Source organism: Rhodofomes roseus, assembly GCF_022264815.1.
Source record: "Rhodofomes roseus strain CIRM-BRFM 1785 chromosome Unknown C8Q71scaffold_11, whole genome shotgun sequence".
In the NCBI taxonomy this organism is placed as follows: domain Eukaryota; kingdom Fungi; phylum Basidiomycota; class Agaricomycetes; order Polyporales; family Fomitopsidaceae; genus Rhodofomes; species Rhodofomes roseus.
In genome coordinates this window covers 919,610-945,743 of record NW_025952967.1, presented here as the reverse complement: position 1 = coordinate 945,743, position 26,134 = coordinate 919,610, and the positions used below count along the sequence as shown (strand labels likewise).

Here is a 26,134-nt window from a genome sequence, read left to right as displayed (position 1 = left end):
ATCTCGTGGTACCAGTGCGTGAGTGTTCACAGGCATCGCTGTGGTCCTTTAAGATCTGTTCGCGATATTCATGGGTGCTGGAGACAGTACGGGCAGGGCAGTCCGTCGGCACGTTCCGCAGTGAGTCGAAAGCGGATCGTTGGCCCTGTACACTCTGATCATGAGCGAGTCGCCGTACAGCGTCTTCAGAGCGTTGTTGTCTTGCAAGTCGTTCTTTCGCTTGGTGAGCGGCCATTAGTACTTACAGGACGTAATGTGCTTGGCGAGGGCACTTTGGCTCATCTATGGGCGCACATGTAGGCTCTTCGCGGTGAACGCACGGAACACCACATCCTAGGCTGCCATTGAACCCCCGTGTATGCAGAGGCGAGAAGCACCGGTAATTGCTGTTTGGCAGGGACGTCACCATGCACGGGGGTATCATACCCCAGCGCAGGCCACTCTCCCCTGGACAGAAGCTCCTTGGCTGAGTGCGGCATTTCGAGGCGAGTCGAGACTGCTACGGTCTCAGGCGGTCTCTCTCACGACCGACAAGCGCTGTCTACAAATGATTGTATTGCGGCATAAGGGCTAAATTCTCCGTCTGAGCGACATACACCGTGTTGCCTCCTGATCTCGGGCGCATATAAGCAGTCAGACCTAAGTGGTACGGATGCTAGACAAGTCTTGCATTCGCACGCGATGAAACTCATTCTGAGGTACGTATCATACCATTCTCGCCGCGAGGGTCGACACACTCATACCCAGTCTCTACAGCTCGCTGTTCTTAGTCCTCTCTGCAGCCAATGCGCTCATACTGGATAACCCCCCGGCTGCCGGTTGGGCATCTGGGGAGACAGTCACGGAGCACTGGCAGACTCGACCCGCAGACCCCGCCCACTTCACTCTGACTCTCGAATCATACGCGTCGAGGGGAAACCACGCCCTCATCGCCATCGTCGAAACCGCGCCGGGCTCCGTGACCTTCACCGTGCCGGATGTCAGTGCGGGGTGAGTCTTCGATCCGAGTCGTGAATGGCGTCGAGCAGGATGTCCGAGTCCGCTGACGATCGTGATATGGAAGGGACTACGTTTTGAACGCAGTGAATATGACGTCGGTACCGCTCAGTCGACTGTCCACGTACGCTGTGCATTGACGTCTCTTCTCCTATAGGGATGACAATGACATCTACGCTCAGACCGCACCATTCGCCATCTCGCAGTAGAATGTACCTTTATCTGGGAGGTCTCTCGGGAAGGGATGGACCTCATGTATGACCACGCAAGGTCACTTGTGTGGACTGGCTACTACGGGAAAATGTGGTGTTCGATGGATGACCTTCGCCGTTCGGATATGATACACGCGACTGGCGTGCTCTCCCCCTGTTTGTCGCAGCATTTTTTTTAATAGAAGATTGAGTTCTCGTTTTTGCGACCCAACTTGATGACTGGCAGCGACTCGAAGTCAGTGCTATGCCCGGTTAGGACCAAGTCGCGTAGATTTCGAACATATGTCAAGATCATACCCCTGGTACATGTCTACAACATCATACGGTTTGCTCAGAATGCTATCTCGATTGGGCGCTGCAAGCGGGTTCGAAGGATCAAGCGCGCTGGTACGTGCTACTAGTAAGCTATTAGTATACAGTCTATATCACAGCAGTGCATCGTCATGGTCCAGGGTCATGTCGCAGAAGGATCATCGCTGAAGAAATTGCCAGACAATGCGGAGGTATGATCGAATTCCTGCATCGCCTCACGGTGGAGTCCGTAATTGCCCAACACTCGCATCACTTCCTCCTCGTCGTACTCTCTCGGCTGAAGCAGGTCCGCATCCGGCGTCGGCGGTAACGTCTGGAAGACCGCCCTCGCCAGACTGACCTGGCTGAGATACGTCGTAAGATCTACCCGCGGCGGGTAGCGCGGCTCGCACTCCAGCATGCGCTCGATGGAGCCGTGCGCGCGTATGAACCGCAGTGCGCGCGCGGGGCCGACGTTCTTGATCCGTTGGGAGAAGTCGGTCCCAAGAAGCAGCGCGAAGTCGATGAAGCCGGCGCGGTCGAGCTGCAGCGTTGCGCGTACATCCGTACCCGATATCACGAGTAAAGGCCCGCTCCGGTTGGCGATATTCCGGATGAGAGGTGCCTCGTAGACGAGGACATCCTACGAAAATTGCGTGTCAGCTCTCACTCGGTAACACAAGAGCGAAGGTGCCATACAGTGTCTTCGCTTGCGACGTAGTCTGCGTACCCGTGCAGGACGAGGGAAGAAGCGAGCGCCTCAGCCTCGAATGGTCCTGTTGATTCGATGCACGGGACACCCATAGCACGCAGAATCTCCTTGCTCTCCACATACGTCTCCGCCGTAGGTGGGTGTGTGCGCCGCTCGTAGGACTGGGAGATGATATTACTCCTCTCCGCTAGCCCCGCAAGCTCGTGCTCAACGGTGTCCGCGCCTAGCTGGCTCGGCTGAGCGTCGGATAGGTGGTCCCAGAACACGCCCTCTTCCATCGTCAGCTCGTGCTGCCGCTTGGACATCGCGTGTTCTGTTTGCGCTTCCTCTTTGAGAGCGGCTTTCTCCTGCTCCGATACAGTCTCGACCGCACTCGTCGCGGGAGCAGTGGCGGGAAGGGCAGCCAGCTTGGGAAGGCTTTGTCGGTACTGGTAGTATAGTGAGGCCAGCGCCGACGGGATCTCCTTCGGGTCCGGAAGGGGCATGCTGTAGTTAGCCTCGAAGCGGAACGCCTTTGGAGCTGCCTCCTGGTGACCCTCGTCTGCCGCATCCTGGGTTTCGTCAGGGATATTTGTTTCCCTCGGGGCCTCGGTACCGAGTGACAGGCTTTCGCTGAGTTGTGCAGAGATCTCCCGCATCCCAGCATCGTCGTCTGTGAGGGTAACTCCGGGGTCCTCGGAGACATCTTCGCTAGGACCTTCCCGGTCGGGCTCCACGGGGAGCGCATCGTGAACATTCTCGTGATCCTCCTCGATGTCAGTCTCGTCCACATCGTGATCCTCCTCAATATCAGTCTCGTCCACATCGTCCTCGAGACCAGTGTCGTCCACAACATTGGCATCTGTATCGGCGCTGGAGACGTGCTGACTTACGAGTGCGGCAGTAGGCTCTAGCTTGAGTAACTCCGAGATGTCAGAGTTATCGAGCTGTCCGAAGGTTTCGTAGGGTGTTATGAAATTTCGGATGATATGCTTCGGTAGCTCCGGTTCATTGACGGTCCTCCACGGTTCAACGGCAGGGAGCCACGATGGTACCGGAGGTGGCTGAGCGTTCGGCTGGCTCGTTAATTCCTGCAAAATGGCCGCGACCTGCTCCTGCGCTGGACTGCCTAGCGTCCGCAACATCCGCAACAGGCCGGCCAACTTTCGCAAACGCTCCAGCCGTTCAAGCTCGAGGGCCCCACGTGCAGCAGTCATCCTGCGGATATGCCGTCTGCGTTCCATCTTTCCAAAAGTCAGGTGGCAGGCCTGTTAACAGGTGCAGGGGGACTCACCTCCAACTCCTTGGCCAGACTGCGCTCCTTCCCATCAAAGACACAAATGGCACGCACATTGCAGTCTATCAGTTCCTTCATGATGCGATACCAGCCCAGGACATGCCGATGCCGATGAGGCATGGGCGCAAAATGCAGGCGCTGAGTGATGAGGGTGCCATCGCTGCAAACAGGTTGGTCCTGACGCCAAGACACAACGAAGGGGCACTCACATAACAACGGTCCTCCCGCTCAAGTCCCGTAACCTGTTATGGAGCGTCCTGATAGCTTCGGGGCTGCAACACGTATGAGTTGACCATGACGTCCCAGTACGAATTTCACAGCTCACCAGGTCTTCTGAATGAACGGCGTCAAGCCCAAAACTCCCATGCGAATTACAGCTCACTAACCAAGGCACGCTATCCAACAGTACTGTCCATGAAATGAAGGGTAACAGGTCTGGTAAAAAGCACAAGTCAAGGTCGATGTCAAGGACTCGCAGGCAGTCGCAGGCCTGAGTTCGCGCCACAACCTGTGCCACATTTGGCAAGTGGGACAAAACTGTAGTTCCGATTCGCAAGGGCCCGGGATCCGAGCGTTACACTGGCATGGTACGCGTTTCTCTCCAAGTGCTCTCCAAGTAGGGTGCACATAATAGTCCACCTGGAAACACCAGCCAAAGGATACTACCTCGGATGAACAAACGCTGGTCACAACATGCTACGTACGCCGTAATCATAGCAGAACCAGCGCGCTCATTGGTAAGATGACTGCTGGCTAACTTCTTGAAGGGCTTGAAGTTGTGTCAACTGTTCAAAACACTCCAAGTTCAATTGGAGTCGCCTGAGAGGAAGGTCTCCAGACTGTGGCAATTGTTGGACGATTTTGCGCGCTTGACTTGGACACATTGGCATGCCAGCCTAGGCTCCTGCCAACTACAAGTACGCCCTATCTTGGTCGACGCTGGACAGGGAGGACCGAAGCGGGACGAGAACGTTGAGTGCGAACAGGACAGAACCCTCGGCTGGAGCGTTTAATCGCATAATGAGCCCGCAGGTTCATACACCCAACGGTGGCATTGTCAGACTGTAACACATCGCAGTGAGGCTGACATCACTTGGATTGCACGAAGAACGTGCATACGAACCCGATGACGGTGTGTGATAGTATGGACTCACGGATGCTCACCGAAGTACAGCTACGGTCGTTCCGATGTCGCCGGCTCCATGACAGCAGCCACTGCAGTCGACGAGCCGGATACAATGATATTAGAGGATGGACCTTCCTGTACATTTTCAGACGTGATAGCGCGGGTTCCCTGCCTGAGTAGAACATAAATTCTTTATCCAGCTGTACACGTCCAAGTATGGCGCAAGTCAACCGACCGCAAGGCGTATGAATGCAGAGGAGTGGGCGGAACTATGGTCGGGGAGGAGGAAGTCCGGAAGACGCGGCACCGATCTCCGTGAGCCCCGCGAGGGGGTCGAGCTTGCCGTTGAACACAGGAAGGTACGCGGCATTGGTATAAGGACACCGCACGGACGATGAGCCCTTGTAGATGGGCGTGTAGCTCGCGGCGCAGATCTCGAATTCAGTGAATTCGTCGTAAGAGATCTCTACGGCATCGCGTGGGTTACGGTCACCAGCGGCGATGCGTTGCCGAGCCTTATAGCCGACAGCGTCAGCCAGTGTCAAGAGAGAAGAGAGCCATACACACCTGCGCGACAATTTTGGGATCCGGGTTGAGCTCCAGGAGCCGTCGAGCGAATCTTGCTGCAGTGACGTGGTTGTTCGCTTTCGCAAACACGCCAATGGCACTACGCAGCGCGATCTGCAGATGCGGTGGCGCAAGCTTGCAGTGGGTGAAATATGCTGCGAGTTCCAAGCTTCGCCGTACGTTGTCAGGCTCGTCCTTGGTGACTCGTCTGCGCTCGATTTCCAAGCTTACGCCGAGAAGGTACTCTTTGGACATGGTCACCATATCCCGCCACTAGTGATGCATGAGCACTAACATAGGATCAGTCTGAGATGCGGTACGCACAAGCTTAGCATCCTCGTCGGACGCGATCGGGACGAGCAGCAACTCGCGCAGTACGGAGCGGAAGGCATCCTGCGATTCTGGGAGCTTTGCGCCGGAAAGCAACCTGCATCCCTCAGTGATCTCTGCGCGCGATGCGGCGAGCGTCTTGACGACAACAGGGAGCACTCTGCTGGAGGACGCTTCTTGAGGGTCACGTCTCAAGTGCAGCTGTAGAGGGGGCAATGACGCGAGAGGCGAGAGGTAGACGTGCGCCGAGCGATAGGTTGAGAGGAAGAGTGGTTTGAGGTGCACGAAGTTGACGACTCCGAACTGCCTGTTCAACAACTGCAACCGGCGTTAGTGCTCCGAGCCAACCGACTCGTCCAGGGGACTCACCTGCATCGCGGTGTCGAAGGATCCAGCAGCCACATGATCACCAGCGAATGGCGAGTTGCGTGTCCAGAGTTCTGTCTCGCTGATGCCGGGTGCAGCACCCGCTCCGAGCTCGACTTCTTCCTCTGGTAACTCTTCCTCCTTCTCTTCTTCGGGCTGAAGCTCGTCGGTATCGGGAGCAAGGTCCCACGCATCCTCCTCCACTTCCACGTCCTCCACTTCCTCCTCCTCCTTAGCCCATTCATCAAGAGCTGAAGATGCAGCTGCACCTGTCGTGTCATAGCCATTCACGTACGGAGCAGCCGCATCATCTTCCAGATGTCCATTGGCAAGAGCACGGTCCCAGAAGCTGTCACCGGTCGAGAGCGAGGGCCAGGTCAAGTTCTCTGTGGGCGTGATTACTGGCGGAGGTCGCAATGTCGACGGACCGAACGACGGGACGTCATCAACGTCTGCTTCCGTGAGGCCAGCAGCCTCGAGGATTTGCAGAGCGATGTCGTCGAGCCCGTTCGTCTTGGCGGTGAGGTAGGCAAGAGGATCTGACAGCATGTTCAGTCGGATATGCACAGGAGGCCACGGAACAAAGAGACGCACGGAGGCCGACATCACGCAACACCGCAATGCGCCCCAGAATATCGCCCGAATACAGCGCATTGTGGAAGCGGGACATGGGGTCACCTCTCGAATCGGCGATCTTCTGCATCTTCAGCAGCTTATCGGCGCTCCCGGAAGCAAGGTACAAGAACGACAAGCGGTCGAAGTTCTTCGTTTGCTGATAGGCCTTCTCGACGATCTAGGGTAGTCGGGTCAGACTCCGGGACAGCATGATCGGTAGCCGAACAGGTACCTTGTGGTTACCCTGCTTGAGGGCTTGTTGTGCCAGTCGCTCCCAACATTCAGGACGATCGAGTGTACGGGCCATTTCCAAGGCAACATCGATATTTCCACATTCGATAGCGAGATCGAATCGCGTGTTCTTGTCTTGTACGAAGTGCAATGCGATCTACAACGTATGGTTGAGGTACAAATGCAATGACGTGGTGACGCGTGCATACCTCCGGGAAACCCTTCTGCTGCAGGTACGCGATGATGCTCTGGCCCAAGAGGGTGGAGGTGCGGATGATATGCAGCATCTCCTCGTGATTGTTGCGGAGCAAGGCCAGCTTGAACCGGTACTCCGTCGGGTCAATGGTGATGGTCCTTGGGCGTGCGGATCGGTCAAGGCAGTGTACAATCTTACCCTTGACGCGGGTCAAGTATACGGGGTTGTCGAGAGTGCAGATGACACCGTGATCACTACGGCAAGTAGAATAAGCATGCCGGGTCGTGAATCGAACTGACGGTACATACCCCTGCGCGAGGCAGTACTTGATGTGATTGAGAGTCGAATAGATGAACACGCCAGAGTCGTCCCAAGCACCAGACTTGATCCGGATCGTCTCATGGATAAGCGTATGTTGCGAGAAATTCTTGTTCGCAATGGTGATCGCTGACAACGAGAATCAGTGTGATCCTGACACACCGCAGGATAATCGCGTACTGTGCTTGCTGAGAAGGGCGACCAGAGTACCGTCCGTGCTCCACACAACATACTTGACGGGCGGGGTAGTGATCTCTGCGAGCTTCTTCTGCTGCTGGATATCGTAGAGCAGCACAGACGTCGCTGAACTGAGAATGAGGCTGGCAGTACCACCGTAGAAGATCTCGCTTGTCTGAACCGGCGGCTTGATGGACTTGACGATCGAGTTTTGCAAATCACGTACTTCGATCAGCTGGGCATATAAGAGCAGGTCATGACGCATGTTCTAGTTTGTCGGAGAGGAACGAACCTGAGCGGTCTTGTTCAGGATCGCGAACCTGTTCCTGGCGACAAAAATGGCGGCGTGCCCAATGCCTCGCTTACCATCGGTCGACGAGTCCTTCACCTCCCCAACAGCATCCTTCGGCAGAGGTGTGAGCTCGAACAGACCGTTGTCCGACGAGATCGTCAATACGACGGCACGCTCAGCAGGGTTGTAGCTCAGTGTCCGCGGGGGCATGTACGGGCTCCCGAACTTGCGGACGCTGAGTAGACCAATATCCGAGCCCGTATTGATGTCGTAGGAGCGCACATACTTGTCCCGAACGTAGAAGACAGAGTCGCCGTGTACTGCGAAGGCAGGCCGTTCACGCTCAAGCTTGAAGACGATCAGACCGTTGTCGTGACCTATACGTCTCTCTATTAGCAAAGGGAGGGGGTCGGTAGTCAAAGACGAGCGCACCAGCCGCAAAGAGGTTCAACTCCGGATGGGCAGCAAGGGTCCAGAAGCGGTCGTTCTCCCGCCGGAACGTCTGCACAGCAGATCGTTTCGTCAGGTCCCACACGCGTACAGTCTTGTCCTCGCCGCACGACACGATGAGCTCATGCTTGGGATGGAACAACGCGGTTGATACGTTGTTGAAGTGCCCCCTGCACGCGTCCACCTCCCAAGCCTTCGTGTCGCTCATGCGCCAGATCTTGATTTGCCGGTCATCCGCAGCAGAGACGATGAGGGGAAGGGTAGGATGGAACGTCGCGTAGTTGACACCGCGGTCATGGCCCTCGAGCACGTACTTGACAGTTGAGAACGTGTCGAAAGTATCGAAAGTGCCTCCTGGTGCGGAGTTGGGGGTGCTCTTCCTCAGCCCGGAGATGTCCCAGACGCGCACTGTCTGGTCTTGCGACGCAGAGACGACGAGGTCTTCTTTCGGATGGAACTGCGCGGACATGACATAGTGCGAATGGCCGGTAAGGATCGCAATGCAGTTTCGCGACGTGCTATTCCAGATGCGGATCGTCTGATCGTCCGAGGCTGAGATCTGAGAGCAGATTCAGAAGAGCATCAACGACAATGGAGCAACTACTTGCAATCCAGGGCATCTCATGATGGAACTGCACAGTTCGAACGTAGTCCAGGTGACCGTGTAGCGTGAAGAGACAGCGGCGGTTCTGAGGCCGGATGTCTGAAGTGCGTCAGGAAGCGCATACACGGCGACACGACCAAAACGCACCCCAAACTTTGATTTTGTAATCATCTCCTCCCGTTACAAGCAGCGCACGACTTGGATGGATGTGTACGCCGCGCACAGGTCCTTCAATTTCCGTCAAGCACGCCGTCAGAGCAATGAGGGGGAGAGCCGCGTACCTTCGTGCTCCTCAAATCTGTCCACCAACACACCCATTCGGTAGTTCCATAGTTGCACGCTCCCGTTATGCAGAGATGCTGCGAGGAGAGGCTGAGTTGGATGGAATGCCAGACCTCGTACTGACTTAGTTTCAGCGTGTTCGCTACCTGCCAGGAGATGGTCGCAAACCTTTCACCCTATTGCTCTTTGACTCAAACTTTGTGAGCATAACAGACATGACGGGCGAACAGAGTAAGAGAGCGATTGATAGAGGTCTAGAATAATGAGGATGCCAGAGCAAGCCGCTGGCGACGGCGGCGACGTGGTGTTTGCTGTGCGCGTAAGTTACAGCAGCGTACGGTGTAATAGCGCCACGTGGCTCGTGTCCAATTGTGGAAATCGTCAGTATCTCAGAATACTTACTCCAGCTGCACAACAACTGCGATTGAGTGAAGAATCATCCGTCCCACCGCACAGGATTCCACACATTCAACACAAAAACCGGCGTGCGCACCGCATGAAATAGACGAAGACGGCAAGTGGTCACGGTAGTGGTGTGCGGTACCAGCGCATACTATATATCATGGGTAGTACTATGACAGCTAGGCTCGCTATCAGTACAGCTACTAGCCTGAGTATCATACATGTTTTCGTTTGGCCAATTCCCCCGTGGCATCCACAGTTCAGCGAACGCCGTGATCGCTAACAAATACCCTCTTCGAGTTCATCGTAAATGTACATTTCTTGAGTCGCCCGATATGGCAATTGCTCTGACCGTCTTTGCTCGTGGCTGTGCTGCACTGTGACTGTGCTATACACCGATTCACCGAACCGCCGCGTCCGCAGACTGACAGTGGCAGACATCCGTGGGGCAATACACAGTGCAGAACTTGTATACATAGTACATCTGCTCTTTCCTCTACCCTCTGTCATGTTCTTCCTGCGGAAGTGACTTACATCTGAGACCGCCGTCTAACTTGTTGAACATGCCCTCCCTCAGGCTCGTCCCTTTGTCAACGGCACAACCTTCGAGTACGCCTCAAACCGGAGGCTATGCAACCTCCCAGGACAACCCCAGCAGGATACTACGATCCATATCCGCCTCCCCTTCCTTCATTCGGCGCGGTTGCGATCATCAATCCTTGGCCGGTGAAATGGATTGGAATGTCTTCCAGACATCCAGCACAGGATCCGCAGTAGAGCACCAGAGCTCCGACCCAGATGAGAACGCCGCCGTACCAGTCGGTGTGATAGCTGAGCCGACCGAAGGCGACAATGCTAATGTACACGAGTATGCGCAAGAGGGAACCTCGGGGTCCAATAAGTTGCAGCCTACCTCGCCCGACTCTGTTTTGATGGCAAGATATAAACATAGACATTGCTTGTAAGCGTCGAACCTATGCCAGGCATCTTCTTCGACTTGTGTACTGATTACCTTCAGGGGGAGAGATCCCCTCAGTTCTGACATAGACAAGATACCTCCGATGACATCATCATGCCAACCCTTTCAACCGTGAGCAGGACGCCTGAAACATCCGTGGTAATGTTATCTGAGCCACGTTCGCGTAGTCCTGTCTCGATTTCCCCATGGGCACCTCAAGGACATCCTGAAGGTCAACGATACTTTACAAAGTTGATAAACGTGCGTGTTTATCGCGGCTTATGATGAACACTGATGACGGCAGCTCCTTCAACAGGATATTCGCTATCACACCGACCACTATTTTGAAGATGAAGCATCTCTGAACGTGATCAATGAACTCGCTGCCGCTCTACACTCTGACTTGCGCAAGCACCCAAACCTACCGGCAGACATCGAGGTAGTCTTGCACGTGTTCAAGAACGAGCAAAATGAGATGGAGTGTTCGTATTACCTCGCTAGCGAGGCAGAGCGCTCCGTCTTCTGGTTAGAAGAGGTGGACACAACTCTCATCACAGAGAACTTCCGGCCAGTACGAAATGCATCCTATCTGAGTGAGTTGTCATGACGCGCACACGCCTACTGTACACTGGTACTAAACGTCAGAGGTGAGTAGGCAATATACTTGAATATCAATATTGGTCGGCTTATCCTAGGTACGTGTCTAACGACGTCCGCGACATGGATGCTCACATATTATTTGAACAGCACTTCCCGCTCGATGCATTGACTGATACTGATAGAATACAGGGAACACGTTGATCTCTACCCGCATGGGCGTATTGTAACGGCAGAGTTGCTCAGTGACGTGAATGAGACACTGAATACATTCGCCTTTGGTGAGCATTGCATTATGGTAGACATCCTGTAATAGAGGTAATCTGACGCCATCTTCACGCTTGCGCTTATAGACACTATAACATCCATCACTTCGACATCCCCTTGGGACTACAGCGAACTTCAAAAGATTCTATCTGTCTCGCGCAACATCGCAGGTGACAAAGCCCTGAGGGTCATCTCGTCGCACATCTGATTTGTGGGTCATTGCAGTTGGAGCTGGAGCTCAGTCAATATGGGTATTAGGTGAATTAGTTCTATGCTACTCGCTCATTCCTTTGAAATCTGATGTATTTCTTTCAGCGAGAATCAAGACTATCATCTGTAGATCCAGCAGTACATTCAATGGTGTTCAATCACTGACCCGATCTACAGTGTGGGAGCGCTTCGTCAATATGCACGGTCTACGGGAGGCACGCTTAGAGCGGCACAGAAGCGTTTTTGACCAGTCCCCTGCCGAGCCCTCTTGTCTCTTACGACTGATATCTCCCATGTTCTTCAACCTGCCGCTCCAGTATCTCCGAGAACTGGAGAAAATATACGTAGATCGAACGGTGAACTACAAATCATGGTCGATGTTCGTCACGAACCTCCAAAGTGATTGGGGGAACTCTATCACACCCGTGAGTGTTATTTACACATACAAGGACACTGTTTCGCTCACATCTTACATCAATGTTGTAGGCAACAGTACTCTTAACAGCCAACGTTGGTCTACTTGCAATACAGAGTGTTGATACCGGTAACCCGGACCGCAGCGTGGCTCAAATCGCGAGCTATGTTTCGACTTTCCTCAGCCTCGGAAATATCATGCTATGCACCATCCTCGCCCAGCGACATCGCTTAAACGCAAACATGACTGCAGATCTTGCGGTATGTCCAAGGACTCTTTGCGGGTTCTGGTGTCTTACAATTTTTGTCACGCTTCCAGGGCACCTATGTAGACGGGAGAGCAAACTTCCCATACGGGCTTGAACTCGTGGCCGTCTCCTTCAGTCTTCCCAGCGTGATGTTCCTCTGGGGGTATGTCTCATAAGACAGCCAATGAGTAGTGCGTCCGCTCACACGTCCCGCAGATTGGCGGCCTTCTATGTCGCGGTCGCTTGGGTCTGCTTAGAGGGGACAAGCCTTTGGACCCGTCTGCTGAGCGGGTTCATTTTCGCGATGATCACTGTCTGCATTGGCCTCATCGTCGTATTCGACTTCTGGGCCACGAAACGCTTGCGCGTTGAACCGGCTCCGCGAAAGCTCGATCGTGTAGCTTATCCTCGCCAGCTCATGAGAGACGCCTGGGCTTCCGTCCTTGGCGCGTCATCCGTCGTTCGGAAAACGCGCTGTAAAGTACTCCCCCACATATCGAAGCGGAAGAAACGAGCGACCGAAGACCAGGTAACCCGGAGATACCCAAACAGCCAAGCGTTGCCTTTGTGAATGCAGCAAATAACGCTGGATCGTAACAGACTTTCAGCGTCGCATCTGGGTAATCAATGTATTCTTTTGATAGTGACTGGATTATTACCAGAAGTGTATTTGCACCGACCGTGTCCCATTGACATATGCTCTTCCGGATCCATGTCAATAACCTCAATCAAGGTATGTCTGGGTTACACCTTGACCCCCCACCAATCTGTACAGCGTCGCATGAATGCGACGGTGTATTGCGGTGAGTTGGAGTCGATTCCACTATGCCGCTAGATGCTGCCGCTCAACTATTATTCTTGTATCTCGACAGGAACCGGTCCCTGATAGCGAAGTCGGAGTTCAACCGAGGTCACTCTGTGGTCCTTTCCAATGGTGCGTACTGTTATGGCTTGTCACTGCCGATGACATCGAACCCTCGTTCGATTGCTGGTCATAATCGTTGAACCAATTCGCACTTTTGTTCCCTGGCTGGACGCTATGTTTGACTGCTGAATGAATCCTCGTGTGAAGACACGCCCATGGCCAGTAGCCTTGTTGTTGCCACAGCGCTCATAGAGCGCCCTCTCGCAGGTCACAAACGTTCAATACCAGCCGCAAGTCTGCTAATCCGAAGGTCAACGGCTACTACTAGGCTTCTAAGCAACCTGCAAGCAACTATCCATCACATGAGCCCGGGAGGGCGTTTCTACAGTTCTTCTCGCATCATCCCGGCGAGACTTACAATCACCTTCGACGGACCTCCGACTTCCGGACATCCAACCTATCGACGGGTACATGGGTCGCCTACCGGGAGCAAGGCTCGTCGGTGTCATGAACGGTGTATCGTTCAGCCCCTACGAAGGTTCCAGTCTGCATGTGCGCCCGTCGGGCGACTCGGGCGTGGGATATGCATGCAATAGCTTGGGACTCGACTCTCGCGCTGTCCCGGAAATATCGGTCCCCATATGTGCATTAACCTTGTTTTGGCGAGCACGTCAATCACCTCCGGAGGGCCCTGAGTACAGCGGCATCGTTATAAACAACCGACGAGCGGTAGCAGTACCACTCTGACTTTCCTTGGACTTTCCTGTCAAACCTTGTCTGAACAATCCGTCGTTGATAGATTCGCTCCTCCACCAAAGGCTGCTCACGGCCCGGGCGCGTGTCCCATGATTACTGAGTTCTTGTTGTTGCGTTCAAGGATATCAAGTAGCCGCCGACATTTTCGCCTCCGCTCCATTAAGCGGCTACTCAGCGGCCCCAGCCTCGGTACCGGGTAAGCACTATCATCATGTACGGCATACCGTTCCGGAGAAAGCTAGCCTCGCTGAGCGGCAGCCACTGCCACCAGTCATATTCAAATTGGGCGCTCAGGACCTAGTAAGGACGACTTCGGTTACGTCCTTCAAGATATCTGATCTCGGGAAAACAACTACGCATGGTGCTAGCCACCGCACTGCTATCCTGTCATTTAACATGTCAGCGGCGGTATTTGCGTCCGCGGGCATGGTTCTGTTCTCTTGTTAGCCACGACGACTCTCTCCCGGGACTCGATGCTTGCCGCCGCGGGCCTTGCTTCACAGTCTTCGTAGTCATTGCGACGAGTGGCCGCCTCCTGCTTATGCGCATATGACCACCGTAGGGTATAACGTGGTAGTGCTTGCTGACCTCGCACAGGATCGGGGACTTCACGCAAGTACGTCGATGACTTCGCTCAGGTCTCTTCCGACGATCATAGACTGACCTCCACTTCAGCTGCGGCATTGGCGTGGCTGGTTTATGACTACATGTTATCATTTGAGAACGAGGTTCGTGCGCTGCCGCGATTGTGCGCGAAGCTGTTCTAAGCGTCGCATTCTCAGGTGGATCTGATCTGGAGGTAGGGGGTGAACTCACTGTGCACAGGGCTTCATTAACTCCGTATTTGAAGTTCTGAGGATACAGTCCCTAAGCTTCTTTACTTTGTTTCGCGATACTTCGGACTTATCGTGCAATGGTGAGGTCGTTCTTTTGACTGCGCGCGCTCGCACTGATAAAAGCACTTCGCAGCATGGCCTGCGCTGACATGCCACGACTTTAGTACGGGTCTCTGGTTAGCCCCTTAACATTCTCGCTGATTCATGAAGAACCTCAGCTGTCGCAATGCGCTGATATGGACTAGCATGTAAGTCATAGATCTGCAGGGTTAACCCCTACGCTCGACTATGCTTATGTCGGAAACCAGATCGTTGTTCACCCTTGTGTTTTGCGTCGAGTTCAGCCTGATGCTCAGGATATACGCGCTGTATGCACGAAGTCGTTTAAGTAAGATGTCATGACTCCGCATCCCGAGGAGCGAAGACACTCATTGCCAATGCCAGTCTTGCTTATTCTCAGCATCGCATTCGTTGGTAAGCGTTGTTGATATCTGAGTAGAGCTTGCATTCATTCCTACCGGTCCAACAGTGGAGACATTGGTTAGTCCTTAACAGACACTGGTCGCTCTCTTTGTTATTTGTTTTCTTTGCTCACATCTCTGCGTCCGTAGTGTGTCATCCTCATAAGTAGCATCGGCTACAATGAGTTTGCCCATGCGATCGTACCCTATCCTTCGGACTGGCCAATCGAGGGATGCTACTACCCACCGACCCCTTCATGGTTCCACGGCACCTGGTGAGTCCCAACCGGAGCTCAGCTGCATACGCTTGACGAACACATGCACTCCAAGGCTACCCTTAGCATCATTTGAGAGTACGTCCGTTACTACTTTGCATTCTGGCCTGATTTTTATGGACGGTGTTGGGCAACGCGCAGCTCTTCTGTTCGTTCTAATGGCCGTCAAGGTGTATTTGTATCGACCATTAGGGGAGCTTCCCATTTTGCAGCGAGTACTTCGGGACGGCACCATATATTACTTTGTGTAAGCCATTCAATTGATGTATGCACGTGTATGAACCACTGAGTTCGCTATATCCTAGCATACTCGGCAAGTATTGTAAAGCAGTCTACTTGGAAGCATTCTAATGGCAAGACCCCGCAGTCGCCTTTCTCCTTTGTACTATTGGATCCTATACGTCCAATACATTCCTCGGAGTTATGATCACGGTGTACGTCTGCCTTTCTCGTCACCAAACCTGAACTGACCGTTGGGTAGTTGGATATCTGCAATATTGTCATTCTCGGTAAAGATAATTGCTACCCACCCTGTATTCATTCACCTCTGACACCGCGTCTCCAGGGTGCCCACCTCCTTCTCAGCATTCGCACTCTTGCCGCGAAGCGTCAACGACAGGAGGTCGCGACGCCAGACATCTCGGCAGACGTGCCGGTCATCAGCCAAGGCCTGAGCAGACCTGACACGGACGCTCAGCGGTCTCCATTGGAGTTCCATGAGCTCGTACCCCGTTCGCCTCAACGCGCGCCTTCCCTCCCGAGGCCTGTGATAGATCGTCAAGCCCCAGACTCCGAATGCCTACCATGTGGTAGAAACCCGACCTGGCTACAACGTTGGGAATGTACGTGAATAAATGTATGAGTACTTGACGCATTTTCTTGGACATTAGGACTATAGTACACGTATCATCGACGTCGTAATGCTATCTTGACGCAACTGCTTTCTCTGTCGCTCGACCGCTTTCGCGTGTACACCTTACCATCGTTGTTCTCGTATCTCAGACTACTTGCCTACCATGCCGTCGAACGGCTGCTAGACGAGACATGCTAGAGGGGCCACTACATGGGCAATTGAAATGGGTTGCCCAGCATCCAGAGAAGGTAATAAAATTTACTGACAATTTATGAGAGCGTATGTACACACGTATATACTATAGACAGTGGCAGGGACGAAAGCATATTTACGACATGACAGACACAACGGAAGCGAATGAGCCCATCAACTAAGCTGGGCAACGTTCCCTCCGGGGACAGGGCCGGAGCTACCATCCATAGGCGTAGTAGCAGGCACCTCGTTGACTCGGGTGCCCTGGCCGCTCGAGGCCAACGCCGCCTGTGCCTGCTGGGCGGCTCCGACGACGCCAGCGGGAGAGCCACCGTTTGCGTTCTTGGCGAGCTCAGAGCGCACGTTCTCGAGCATCTTCCGGAGGCCGACGCGTTCACCGACGAGCGCCATCCGCGCGCTCTCGAGGCTCCGGCGCTCGTCTTCGAGGAGCTCCTCGAGCTCCTCGAACTGCGCCATCTTGAGCTCGAGCTTCGTCAGCGTGAGCTTGATGAGAGTCGCGATCGTGGACTTGATCTGGTTGTCCTCGGCGTCTGCGAGTGCGTTCGCGGCCTTCGCAGAGGACTTCAGCGCCAAAGCTGCTGCGCGCTGTACCTTCGAGTGCGGGAAGGTGGCCGTGGGGTTTGCCGAGACGGACTCAGAATCAACAATCATCGAGTCTCCCGACGCGTCTTGGGCTGCTGAGCTCTCGCCAATGGCGGACTCAGCAGGCGGCACGGCGGCACTGTCTTTTGGCGCGTCCTCGTCCATCCGGTCCTCCCCGAATTTCTCGGCACTCGCCTCCTTAGCCTCGCCCTCGCCACCTTCCGTAGGCTTCTCTTCATCTTTGCCCTCCGTCTCCTCCTTCTTGTCTACGTCGGTGAGTGCGTGCAGAGCGGTTTTAGCGGCCTCCGCAGCAACACCAGGGTTGATCACACCCGCCAAGAACGCGACAACGCTCATGACTGGATTGTCAGCTTGCTCGAAGGGAAGCCGTGCGTATCGGAGCGGGCCCATGTTGCCCTCCGTCTGGACGTACGGGTCCTCAATCGGAAGCTGCAAGAACTTGCGGATGCACTGCTGAGCGGATCTCGAGCCAACATGCTCCTCAATCGCCGACCAGTCGTCATCGTACATCTCCACGCCCTCTAGCAGGAGTAGGATTTCCTGGTCCGTCCAGTCATCATCCGCGCCGCTAGCGCTCCCGTGGTGGAGGCCGCTCGCTGTCGAGACCGCTGTGAGTTTCACGAAGTCGCCGCTGAACATCGTCGAGGGGAAGCGCCCATCTAGGTAGCACGGCGGGCAGAGCTCGAAGTTCTTCTGCTTGAGCGAGTGGTACCGTTCTGCAGTGCAGTCGACTCCGCATGTGTCACACTGGTACTTGACCGCCGCCTGCCGCTCCGTGCCGTTGGGGCCGTTGGCGGCACTGGCGAGGGCGCTCGCTTCGCCTGCACTGACTTCGCGTGAGGATTTCGAGGTTGTTTGGTAGATAGAGGAGCGAAGTTCGAGGGAGGCGGGAGTGGGAGTGGATCCTGGCTTGGCCGCACCGTTAACGGTGGGCGCACCGGCTTGGGGCTGAGCTGGTGGCTTAGTCCCCGGATGCAGGGATTGGAGGCCTCGGGGGGTGTCGAGAATGACGCGGAAGTGGCCCGTGAACGGGGGTGCCAGAGCAGCCGGCCGTTGGTCGGGGTCAATCTAGTAACAGCTGTTTGCCTGAAGCACACTGAGATGGCCACGGAGACGTACCTGATAATTGATGAGACCCCATTGCTCGAGGAACGCATGCACTCGCATAATGGCGCATACATCGCCGGCGAGGTTTCTGCGGCATGCAGTGACCGTTAGATATTCTGAGGGCCGCAAGCGGTACGTGTTGACCATGAAGTCGCGGTAGTCTTTGTAAATCGAGGGTGTCTTCGAGCGGTGCCGTGAGTTGAAGAATTCAGGGAGGGCGCGCCGCTCGATTGGGTGTATCTTGGACATGTCAAACCAAGCGGAGTAGGACGGTATAATGACTTCGTGCGTCTGAGCAGCGAGATACTTTCGTGCTTGGTCCTCCAGTCGTAGCCTGGTCGCTTCGATCTGCGCGGGGTCTTCCTCGTCGTTCTCGTCCGCAGACTCCCCATCATCGTCGCCTGCGTCGCCAACCTCTGCCATTGACACGTCTCCGCCATCCTCTTCTCCCTCTCCCTTGAGCAGGCGCGTAGGCACCGCTGAAGCTGGCTCGCTTGTGCTTGCAGGTGTGTCTGCCGGGGGCAAGTTTGCGACGTCACCACCCTGGATAGGCTCGAGTTCGCTTCTTTTTCCAGCAGCATTGTCCGGGTCAACTGGTGTTGCCCCTTGGTTTACAGTCAACCGGATCCGCTTCGCGTCGGAATTGCCTGGTTGTGGCGACGCCGTACGTTTCGGTGAAGACATCTCGAGTAATGGTACGAGGGTTGGCTATATCAGCACACTCGCAGGCCCAGAGAACAGCACGAATGAACCAGCTAGACCGCGGAGGAAAGGGAGCTAAGCTAAGGATTGAACGAAATTCAACGAATGAGCTCGAGCGCTGAGCGAACGCGACGGCTCGTGACAAGCGCGTCGTGACCTTGTGACGCGTGACGTACGTACCCAAGTGAGTCGAAGAATAAACGACCTCCTCATCTGCTCTGTTGTAGTCGACCTCATCCTCCAGCTGCCCGGCCTCATTCCCCTTGGTAGCGGCCTATCCCGCCGCAATTCACCGAATGTTACGGCGGCATAGCATCGATTAGGTCAAATTCCGAGTCGATACTCAATTTTGTGAGGGGTCAGCGACGTGGTAAGTAGGCATACTTCACATACATTTCGGAGTTCGTTGCCTCACTTGCCACGGCAGCGTATGGCCACATATGTGCTTAGAAGCGCATCATGGCGTTCACTCTACAGCGCACGAACGACCTTGGAGACCTTGGCCGCGTCGTTGCACCCCGCTACCTGGTCACTCGCCGCATCGTCGAAGCAATACTTCAGTCTTTCCGGAGAACCACCGACGATGCAGGCCATGAAGCAGATGCAGTATCCAGACGTTCACGCGGACTCGTCTATCTTTGAGGAGGACGAGGAAGACTACCAGGCTGTGCTGGGCGCAACTCGCGGAAAGGTCACACTGGCCAGAACGGCCGACATGCCAGCTCGGCTACTTGCTCGAGGAAAATATGAGGAAGCGGAGCGCCTCCTTGACGAAATGCGAGACATGCGACTACAACCCGCTTCCTCGCCGGTGTTCGTGGATGCAGCGATACACGTACTCCGTACCCGGTGGACAACCCTGCATGCGCGGCGCGCTGCCTTTCAGAGGTTCTACTCGTACATACCTTTCGCCACGTCCAATCACCCGTCATTTGACCAGGCCGCGCGTGTCTTGGAACTCTTGCTTCAGAACATCATCGACCTTCCCCTCATGAAGCTATGTATCTTGACAAACGTCGCCAGGGGCTATTTCCTGATGCGACACGTCGCCATTGTACGCGACTACGTTCGGCTCTCGGACCCGCACTCCAGCGTCCGCTTACTCGACGCGTTGTATGACAAATCCGTTGAAGGCTTAAAGACCATGGCTCGCTTTGGGAACCTGCGCGTCTCGTCCAATCGACCTATCCATCCGCTCATACAAGACGCCGAGCCGAGGGTCAACGTAATGCTGCAGGCGACCTACAGCACCGCAATCCTTGAATTTTGCAAACAAAATCGGGCCGATCTGGCGGTCGCCGTGCTGCAGAAGGCATGGCAGAGGGACATTCCGGTGCATGCACTAGTCTACTCCCGGGTTATCAACAAGCTGGAGAGCGCCTTGGACACAGAGAACCTGTCCCTTGTGAAGCAACTCATCGGGGATCGCCCAGCTGATAGCACATTCACGCCTTATCTTCCGTCAGCCGACTTTCTCAAGCCCCCGCCTCCCGCTCATTTGCCCGACGATCGCCCGCTCAACACACGGTCACGCCTAGCGGACGCCCTACGCATCCTTCGTCGGCACATATCTGCATACACTTGCCCGGAGCCGAGCGTTCTCGCGAACGTCTTCGCGGCCTGCGCCCATTTCCAGTGCCCCCGTATCTTAACGATTTTGCGCGAACGGGCGTACCGGAAGACGGATACTGCCATGGTGTGGGCGCTCGCCGAGATGCTCTACCATCACAAGCGGCGCGACGTGCACGCGATCAGCCTCGTCTTCCGCAACAATTTCCGAATGATTGGTGTCCCCCCCCAGGCGTACTTCTACGCGTCGTTCTATCGCCGTGGCCCGCGCTGGGACGATTCTTCGCTGTCGACATCCAAACTCTACACGCATGCTACTCTCCCCTCTGACGGGTACAAGATGTGGCCGTCGACTCATCATACAGTTCTCGTGTGGCGTGCCTGCGCTGAAAAGGTTGTGCATGCGGCGTCGTTGACAAAGCTGTATAAGGAGTTGTTGGCTCAGGTGAAGGCCTCGCGACAGGTGCATAGTTTGGTGCATAGTCCGTCTCCGCCCAATATCGCGCAGGAACGACACGACACAGCTCAGGATGTCCGTCTCGGTAGCGTCGAGTCTGCAGGCGCGGAGTCGCCCTATCCAACGCCGACGCCCCCGCCATACATGTACGACGACGCCCACTTCAACGTCTTCGTACGCGAGTTCGGGAAGACGGACACCGCTGCTGCGGCGCGGGTCATTTCCGACATGTATCAGCTGGGCGTTCAACCTGGCGTGGAGACCTTGTCGCTGCTCCTCTGTTGTTTCTCCGAGCAGGAGGAAGAAAGCAAGATGATCCAGCTCTTGGAGCGGATGGAGGCGACTCTCGATGCGGAAGCCGCACATGGCGACAGCGCCACCTCGGCGTCGAACGACCTGGTCCTCCCGCCCCCCAATGTCGCCGCGTACGTCACCGTCATCGAGCATCTCATGGTGCATCAGCAACCCGTAGTCGCGTCGGGCATCGCCTTACGTATGTTCAACAAGCTGCAGTACCAGTTCGGTACGAAAACCCAGATGGATCGCCTCCTCCTCACACTCGTACATGCCCTCGCTGCTCTCAAGCGCGAGCGGAAGATGCAGAACACGCAGATGGAGCAGAGCGAGCATGACACAGTGACTGCGTTCGTGGCTGCTCTCCGTCAAGCCCAGAAGCGCCAGCACCAGCGCCCGCGGATCAATGTCTCGGAACCTTCCACGCAACCATAGCGAGCTGCCATGTATGGGAGGCGTCGTTGATGCTCGCTGGATGCTCAGGACCACAGCAACATCGGGGCATCAGACGCTCATGGTCTCGCTTACCGGACGACGGCTATATGGGAGGCCCTTCGCAATATGTGCCGCTGTGGCCTGATCGTCGCTCACGTACGTGCGCCCGGCGGCGGTGACCACGCAAGGGTGACGGGGAGATTGGGGACAACGGGTCGAACGTGTACACCGGTTTGCGCATCAGAGTTAACCCGCGTGTCCCCGCTATGGGTACGTAGAGGTGCTCGTTGATGCCAATAAGCCTACTGCGGTACATGTCAACTGGCAACAAGTGCCAGTACGAGGCGATGGCGTTCTGATGGTACTTCCTGCTTGATGTAGTTGTGTGTATGGGCGAGGATCTCTCGGGGAACACTCCGGTGAGCGGCCCGTGCCAGTGCTCTGACTGCCTTTCTTACCAGTTGTGAGCGTGCTATCAACATGTACGTATGGTCTCGTACGCGTCTATTCGACTCCGAGAGGAAGTCCAAGGGCACTCCTTGTATCAGAAGCCAAATTCTCGTCCTCCTCGGTGTTCCTCGAGGAATGTCCAGTCTCCCGAAGTATCGTATCCATAATCTCCGATGTCGGTTCATGCACCCCGGATCATAAAAGAATGGGAGGTCGGGGTCAATGTGGCGCGAAAAAGCCACGAGAAAGCCACATGGAGCGCACGTTGGCCGCGTGGCAAACCATGTGCGCCCAATCCTTACCACTCTAACGGGCCCGGCGCCTTCCGCTTCCCCGGCGCTTGCGCCATCCCTGCCCGACGCGTCCCCGACGCGCGCGAAAGGAGTGGCGGGACCTTGAACGGGAAACCCCTTCGGCAAGTCAGGACATTTCAGTGGGTTTCCCGAGGCGTCGCGGTGTGTGTGATGGGCAACGGGCATGATAACGGGAGGTAATATTGACAGGAAAGCTGCTCTCGGGCACCCTCCGCTCACCAGTGTATCCTCGCCCGAGGTGTCCCCGGGAAATTTGAGAAACCCATTGGGAAATTTCTTGAGGTGTTCCCGAGGCGTCGTGGCGGGTGCGAGGAACAGCGGGTGTGGTCAGTACATAACGGGAACCAATATACACACCGGGATATGCCCTCGGGCGCCCTCCGCACTGCAGTTCAAAGGAGTAACATGTAGCATTGAATATTGAGTACCGGGTACGCCGCCAGAGCATCTATTCCAGCAGGTACACAAAGCATTGAGTAACGGGTATGCTGCCAGCCTGTGGCGAAGCCACAGGCTGGCATGCTAAAGCATTTATTATGGTAGGTACATGAAGCATTGAATTTCAAAATTGCCTGCAAGACCCGTGGCTTCGCCACGGGTCAGCAATGCCCAAGAATATAACCTTCATAGTGACACAAAGCACAGAATGAAAGAACTGCCGCCAGACCTGAGGCGAAGCCCAGGTCTGGCATTGCATAAGTATGAAATCTTAAAAGTTACATGAAGCATAGAATGAAAAAAATCGCCCCGTAAACCCGTGGCGAAGCCACGGGTTTGCGATGCTCGTATAACTGGCTTGTATCGCTGGAGCCACATGGGCCATGGGTACCATCGAGAGGGATCTTTTGAGTCAGGTGGGTGTTGGGTGGGTGTATGACAATCTCGTCTGCTTGGTTTGCATGGTCGGAGGAGTGGGGGTGTTTACTCGGAGAAATGGTGGTCACGAGAGCGTAGATGAGTCTACCCACGCTGCTCTATTTCTCAAGGAGACGCGGTCATCCCAGGGGTGGCATCATGACTTCCCCCGACGCTACTCAGGCTCCGGCATATGGGAGTAGACCCGTTCATGACTGGTCACGAACTTGCGCATTTCCCACATTCCCGATCAGCAGGAATAGGTCAACATGGCGAAATTCCTGGTCGACGTATATAATACTGCAGTCTACGGGGGAATTGGTGGTTGTCTGTCCTTCTGGGAAGAGCTGTGCCCTTGGACACAGGAGCAAGACAAAATGGTATTCCTCGCACTGACGCTCGGATGCCTAGCTGCCGTCCCAGTAGCAACTTCGTTCTCAATTCCTACTCCAACGTCCGTCGGAAGCGACATAACTCTGTTATATTACAACGATGTAGATGGTATGTGGTGCCAGAAGCTGTCGGCAATCCGTGGCTGACAGAACGGCGTGATTTGTAGTTCATACTGCGTCAGAGCACCAAAGTGTCCTGCTTTTGTCCCCGCTCCCGAACCCGGAGGCAGCATCAGCGTGTGATGGCCTTGGAGAGACACTTCTACCAGTCAATGACACCTTCTTCCACACGGAACTTGTACCGTCGCTCCAATACCAGGTATATCAGGGTCACTACTCCGAGGCTCAGCTCTACTGGGTCCAGTCTACCAGCGGTTCCTGCCAAGCAGTCGACGCTCTCGGCTTCGTCGTACCTGCTTCATGTGCGCTCGAACTCCCGGTACTTTGCAGCCAAAGTGCGCAATACGGCGCTCTTCCGGAATCAACGAACTCTCTCACCGTCCACGCGAATGACTTGACTATAATTGGGTACGCACGACTCTCCGGGCAATCTTCGTCGTTCTGTGGTCTCACACATTAATGCTCTAGTTATCGTGATCAGCTCTCATTCCGCTTCGAAGGCATTCCGTACGCCGATCCTCCTGAGCGATTCACATACCCCACAGCGTGGACAGGGAGTAGGACCCTGAACGCGACTGAATTCGGGTCAGAATGCATCCAGTCCGGTGTTCCCAACGGGAGCGAAGACTGTCTCTTCCTCAACATCTGGACGCCGTACATCCCAGAGGACCCGTCCGCCGTTTCGTCTTCGAAGCTCAAGCCCGTCTTCTTCTGGATCCATGGCGGTGCCTTCACGGGCGGCACGGGGTCCGACCCGACATTCGCCGGCGGCAACATGGCGTCGCGCGGGGACGTTGTTGTCGTCACAATCAACTACCGCCTGTCCACGCTTGGCTTCCTCGCCCTCGAAGACGGGAAGACCAACGGCAACTTCGGCCTCGCGGACCAGGTTGCGGCGCTGGATTGGGTCAGGGAATACATCTCTGCGTTCGGTGGCGACCTGGAACGCATCACGATATTCGGGCAGTCAGCTGGTGCAGGCTCTGTGCGCGCCCTGCTGGGCTCGCCCCAGGCGATCGGCAAATTTGCTGCGGCGGTTCCTATGAGCAACCTGGCGGGATCCGACTACGCGACGACATACTCGCTGTACTATACTATCCCCGAAGAGGTGACTACAGTGGTAGAGCCGATCCTAGAAGAGATCCAATGCAATGCCACGGATGCGGCTGGCGCCCTTGCATGTCTCAAAGCCTACGATGCCTACGAGCTTGTCACTTTGACGAACGTTGCCAGGTTCGTCGAATGTACCTCCGCTAGCCTTTTCGGTCGTAACGCTCGTCGGCATGTAGATTCGTTGTTGTCGATGGAACGTACGTGACAAGGACAAGTCTCATCGTCAACGGCACGGCGAGTCCAATAGCGAACGTACACACCATCATGGGATACATGCGGGACGATGGTGCAGCGTTCATCGGCTATCCAGTGAGGTCATTCCGTTCACTAAGCGACATCCTCTCACCATCGCGTAAGAACACGACAAATTTGACTGCAGCACTCATAGATCAGTCGCTTCCCACCAGCGTAGTCAACAACACATTGTTCTCCATGCAGACGGGACCAAACAAGACCTACGACGTCTTCAACGTCACAGCCAGAGTGGCCACGGACGTGGAGTTCCGTTGCCTTGACCAGGCGACGGCATACTACGCAGTTGAGCATGACCTCTTCCAGAGTGTCTGGTTCTATGAGTTCAATAGGAGCTACCAAACGGCGGGATGGGACCCGAATTCCCCAGTCTGCGACGCGCCCGTCAGCGACGAGTACCCGTACGGTGACCCCTCTCAGGAATACTTCAAGTGAGTTTGGTCTCAGGTTGCACAGGTTAGACCACTAAGGCTACATTTTCATCCAGGTGTCACTCCGGAGAACTCTACTATGTCTTCGGGAGCTTGCCCAGCACGTCTCCATACCGTGACGACCTCGATCTGCCCTTCATGCAACGCATGATCGACGTGTGGACGTCCTTCGCACGCACATACAATCCGAACCCGGATCCAACATACTTAGCCGTCCGATGGTACAACAACACGCTTGCTGCCATATACGAACAGGAGCCCTGGAAGCAGGTCACCCCAGCGAATGTGAAGGCGGCGCCACTACGGACGCTGCAGTGGACAAGCTTCATGGGACCGTTCGCAGAGCAAGCGCAGTGTGATTACCTAGGTTATCCTCTGACGTATTACGGGTGATCTGTAGTCCTCAGCATTCTGCGTTCGGGTATATGGAAACATGCATGCCATGGGCGAAAGCAAATGCGTTGACTGATCTTCATGTGTCGCGATGCGAAGGATGTCATGGTGTATATGCTTGCGTCGTGACTACTACAACAAAGACCGACGGAGAATCGTACCAATAGCTATCGTCATACATCATTGGGTCGTTTACCTCGTCAAGGGACAAGACGTTCTATATACATGCACAAGAAAGCAAATCAGCTGGA

At 55.1% G+C, this 26,134-nt stretch overlaps 9 protein-coding genes across 9 annotated transcripts; 5 read left to right on the top strand and 4 right to left on the bottom strand.

Annotated features, from left to right (window-relative positions):
• Positions 1-681: 681 nt before the first annotated feature.
• On the top strand, positions 682-1,205 carry C8Q71DRAFT_858334 (uncharacterized protein; the record flags this gene model as incomplete). The annotated part of the gene is made up of 4 exons (XM_047927507.1): positions 682-698; positions 757-990; positions 1,064-1,093; positions 1,154-1,205. The coding sequence occupies 4 exons, from the start codon at positions 682-684 to the stop codon at positions 1,203-1,205; spliced, it is 333 nt and encodes a 110-aa protein (XP_047778631.1).
• A 248-nt stretch (positions 1,206-1,453) lies between these two features.
• Positions 1,454-3,956, bottom strand: C8Q71DRAFT_848540 (PIN domain-like protein). Its single transcript, XM_047926681.1, has 5 exons — positions 3,813-3,956; positions 3,697-3,759; positions 3,485-3,647; positions 2,199-3,434; positions 1,454-2,142 (listed from the first exon to the last, which is right to left on the bottom strand). The coding sequence occupies exons 1-5, from the start codon at positions 3,851-3,853 to the stop codon at positions 1,663-1,665; spliced, it is 1,983 nt and encodes a 660-aa protein (XP_047778630.1). The 5' UTR covers positions 3,854-3,956; the 3' UTR covers positions 1,454-1,662.
• A 520-nt stretch (positions 3,957-4,476) lies between these two features.
• C8Q71DRAFT_868775 (coatomer subunit alpha-2) lies at positions 4,477-9,258 on the bottom strand (the record flags this gene model as incomplete). The annotated part of the gene is made up of 15 exons (XM_047928310.1): positions 4,477-5,128; positions 5,181-5,453; positions 5,505-5,828; positions 5,880-6,415; positions 6,471-6,669; positions 6,724-6,879; positions 6,932-7,172; positions 7,227-7,365; positions 7,417-7,648; positions 7,706-8,082; positions 8,138-8,707; positions 8,760-8,858; positions 8,907-8,987; positions 9,041-9,160; positions 9,210-9,258. 15 exons carry the CDS (start codon positions 9,256-9,258, stop codon positions 4,883-4,885), a joined length of 3,642 nt encoding a protein of 1,213 aa, XP_047778629.1. The 3' UTR covers positions 4,477-4,882.
• Positions 9,259-9,967: 709 nt separating this feature from the next.
• On the top strand, positions 9,968-12,940 carry C8Q71DRAFT_78139 (uncharacterized protein). Its single transcript, XM_047924876.1, has 13 exons — positions 9,968-10,020; positions 10,088-10,404; positions 10,462-10,533; positions 10,590-10,662; positions 10,718-10,994; positions 11,184-11,279; positions 11,352-11,435; positions 11,491-11,523; positions 11,581-11,601; positions 11,653-11,900; positions 11,962-12,150; positions 12,209-12,300; positions 12,354-12,940. The coding sequence occupies exons 2-13, from the start codon at positions 10,175-10,177 to the stop codon at positions 12,706-12,708; spliced, it is 1,770 nt and encodes a 589-aa protein (XP_047778628.1). The 5' UTR covers positions 9,968-10,020; positions 10,088-10,174; the 3' UTR covers positions 12,709-12,940.
• Positions 12,941-14,084: 1,144 nt separating this feature from the next.
• Positions 14,085-16,334, top strand: C8Q71DRAFT_761942 (uncharacterized protein). The gene is made up of 16 exons (XM_047923902.1): positions 14,085-14,374; positions 14,434-14,486; positions 14,541-14,557; positions 14,609-14,674; positions 14,728-14,757; positions 14,813-14,842; positions 14,903-14,982; positions 15,039-15,068; positions 15,124-15,134; positions 15,206-15,330; positions 15,386-15,408; positions 15,472-15,577; positions 15,636-15,643; positions 15,698-15,764; positions 15,812-15,839; positions 15,896-16,334. The coding sequence occupies exons 1-16, from the start codon at positions 14,308-14,310 to the stop codon at positions 16,178-16,180; spliced, it is 1,026 nt and encodes a 341-aa protein (XP_047778627.1). The 5' UTR covers positions 14,085-14,307; the 3' UTR covers positions 16,181-16,334.
• Positions 16,335-16,422: 88 nt separating this feature from the next.
• On the bottom strand, positions 16,423-18,915 carry C8Q71DRAFT_836034 (Smarcc1 protein). The gene is made up of 2 exons (XM_047926436.1): positions 18,119-18,915; positions 16,423-18,067 (listed from the first exon to the last, which is right to left on the bottom strand). Exons 1-2 carry the CDS (start codon positions 18,788-18,790, stop codon positions 16,550-16,552), a joined length of 2,190 nt encoding a protein of 729 aa, XP_047778626.1. The 5' UTR covers positions 18,791-18,915; the 3' UTR covers positions 16,423-16,549.
• Positions 18,916-19,034: 119 nt separating this feature from the next.
• Positions 19,035-21,615, top strand: C8Q71DRAFT_78017 (uncharacterized protein). Its single transcript, XM_047924836.1, has 2 exons — positions 19,035-19,178; positions 19,236-21,615. Exon 2 carries the CDS (start codon positions 19,239-19,241, stop codon positions 21,561-21,563), a length of 2,325 nt encoding a protein of 774 aa, XP_047778625.1. The 5' UTR covers positions 19,035-19,178; positions 19,236-19,238; the 3' UTR covers positions 21,564-21,615.
• A 107-nt stretch (positions 21,616-21,722) lies between these two features.
• On the bottom strand, positions 21,723-22,791 carry C8Q71DRAFT_78015 (uncharacterized protein). The gene has a single exon (XM_047924834.1). The coding sequence runs from the start codon at positions 22,490-22,492 to the stop codon at positions 21,881-21,883; it is 612 nt and encodes a 203-aa protein (XP_047778624.1). The 5' UTR covers positions 22,493-22,791; the 3' UTR covers positions 21,723-21,880.
• Positions 22,792-23,317: 526 nt separating this feature from the next.
• Positions 23,318-26,029, top strand: C8Q71DRAFT_77986 (carboxylesterase from carbohydrate esterase). The gene is made up of 6 exons (XM_047924821.1): positions 23,318-23,683; positions 23,742-24,102; positions 24,163-24,927; positions 24,984-25,116; positions 25,165-25,490; positions 25,547-26,029. The coding sequence occupies exons 1-6, from the start codon at positions 23,452-23,454 to the stop codon at positions 25,881-25,883; spliced, it is 2,154 nt and encodes a 717-aa protein (XP_047778623.1). The 5' UTR covers positions 23,318-23,451; the 3' UTR covers positions 25,884-26,029.
• Positions 26,030-26,134: the final 105 nt, after the last annotated feature.

What these genes read in the sequence shown, in the direction of transcription:
- C8Q71DRAFT_78017 (XM_047924836.1), top strand. Translation starts at nt 19,239, where the DNA reads ATGGCCACATATGTGCTTAGAAGCGCATCATGGCGTTCACTCTACAGC.
- C8Q71DRAFT_78015 (XM_047924834.1), bottom strand. Translation starts at nt 22,492, where the DNA reads ATGCCCGTTGCCCATCACACACACCGCGACGCCTCGGGAAACCCACTG.
- C8Q71DRAFT_77986 (XM_047924821.1), top strand. Translation starts at nt 23,452, where the DNA reads ATGGCGAAATTCCTGGTCGACGTATATAATACTGCAGTCTACGGGGGA. An exon ending in AATGACTTGACTATAATTGG is followed by an intron (nt 24,103 to 24,162) that starts GTACGCACGACT and finishes TTAATGCTCTAG; the next exon opens with TTATCGTGATCAGCTCTCAT. An exon ending in CAGCGTTCATCGGCTATCCA is followed by an intron (nt 25,117 to 25,164) that starts GTGAGGTCATTC and finishes CCATCGCGTAAG; the next exon opens with AACACGACAAATTTGACTGC.
- C8Q71DRAFT_78139 (XM_047924876.1), top strand. Translation starts at nt 10,175, where the DNA reads ATGGATTGGAATGTCTTCCAGACATCCAGCACAGGATCCGCAGTAGAG. An exon ending in GAGAATCAAGACTATCATCT is followed by an intron (nt 11,602 to 11,652) that starts GTAGATCCAGCA and finishes CCCGATCTACAG; the next exon opens with TGTGGGAGCGCTTCGTCAAT. An exon ending in GGGGGAACTCTATCACACCC is followed by an intron (nt 11,901 to 11,961) that starts GTGAGTGTTATT and finishes TCAATGTTGTAG; the next exon opens with GCAACAGTACTCTTAACAGC.
- C8Q71DRAFT_848540 (XM_047926681.1), bottom strand. Translation starts at nt 3,853, where the DNA reads ATGGGAGTTTTGGGCTTGACGCCGTTCATTCAGAAGACCTG. An exon ending in CCGTTCATTCAGAAGACCTG is followed by an intron (nt 3,760 to 3,812) that starts GTGAGCTGTGAA and finishes TACGTGTTGCAG; the next exon opens with CCCCGAAGCTATCAGGACGC. An exon ending in ACGTCGCAAGCGAAGACACT is followed by an intron (nt 2,143 to 2,198) that starts GTATGGCACCTT and finishes CAATTTTCGTAG; the next exon opens with GATGTCCTCGTCTACGAGGC.
- C8Q71DRAFT_761942 (XM_047923902.1), top strand. Translation starts at nt 14,308, where the DNA reads ATGACCACCGTAGGGTATAACGTGGTAGTGCTTGCTGACCTCGCACAG. An exon ending in TTCGGACTTATCGTGCAATG is followed by an intron (nt 14,675 to 14,727) that starts GTGAGGTCGTTC and finishes AGCACTTCGCAG; the next exon opens with CATGGCCTGCGCTGACATGC. An exon ending in ACCCTTAGCATCATTTGAGA is followed by an intron (nt 15,409 to 15,471) that starts GTACGTCCGTTA and finishes GGCAACGCGCAG; the next exon opens with CTCTTCTGTTCGTTCTAATG.
- C8Q71DRAFT_836034 (XM_047926436.1), bottom strand. Translation starts at nt 18,790, where the DNA reads ATGTCTTCACCGAAACGTACGGCGTCGCCACAACCAGGCAATTCCGAC. An exon ending in GGGGTCTCATCAATTATCAG is followed by an intron (nt 18,068 to 18,118) that starts GTACGTCTCCGT and finishes AGCTGTTACTAG; the next exon opens with ATTGACCCCGACCAACGGCC.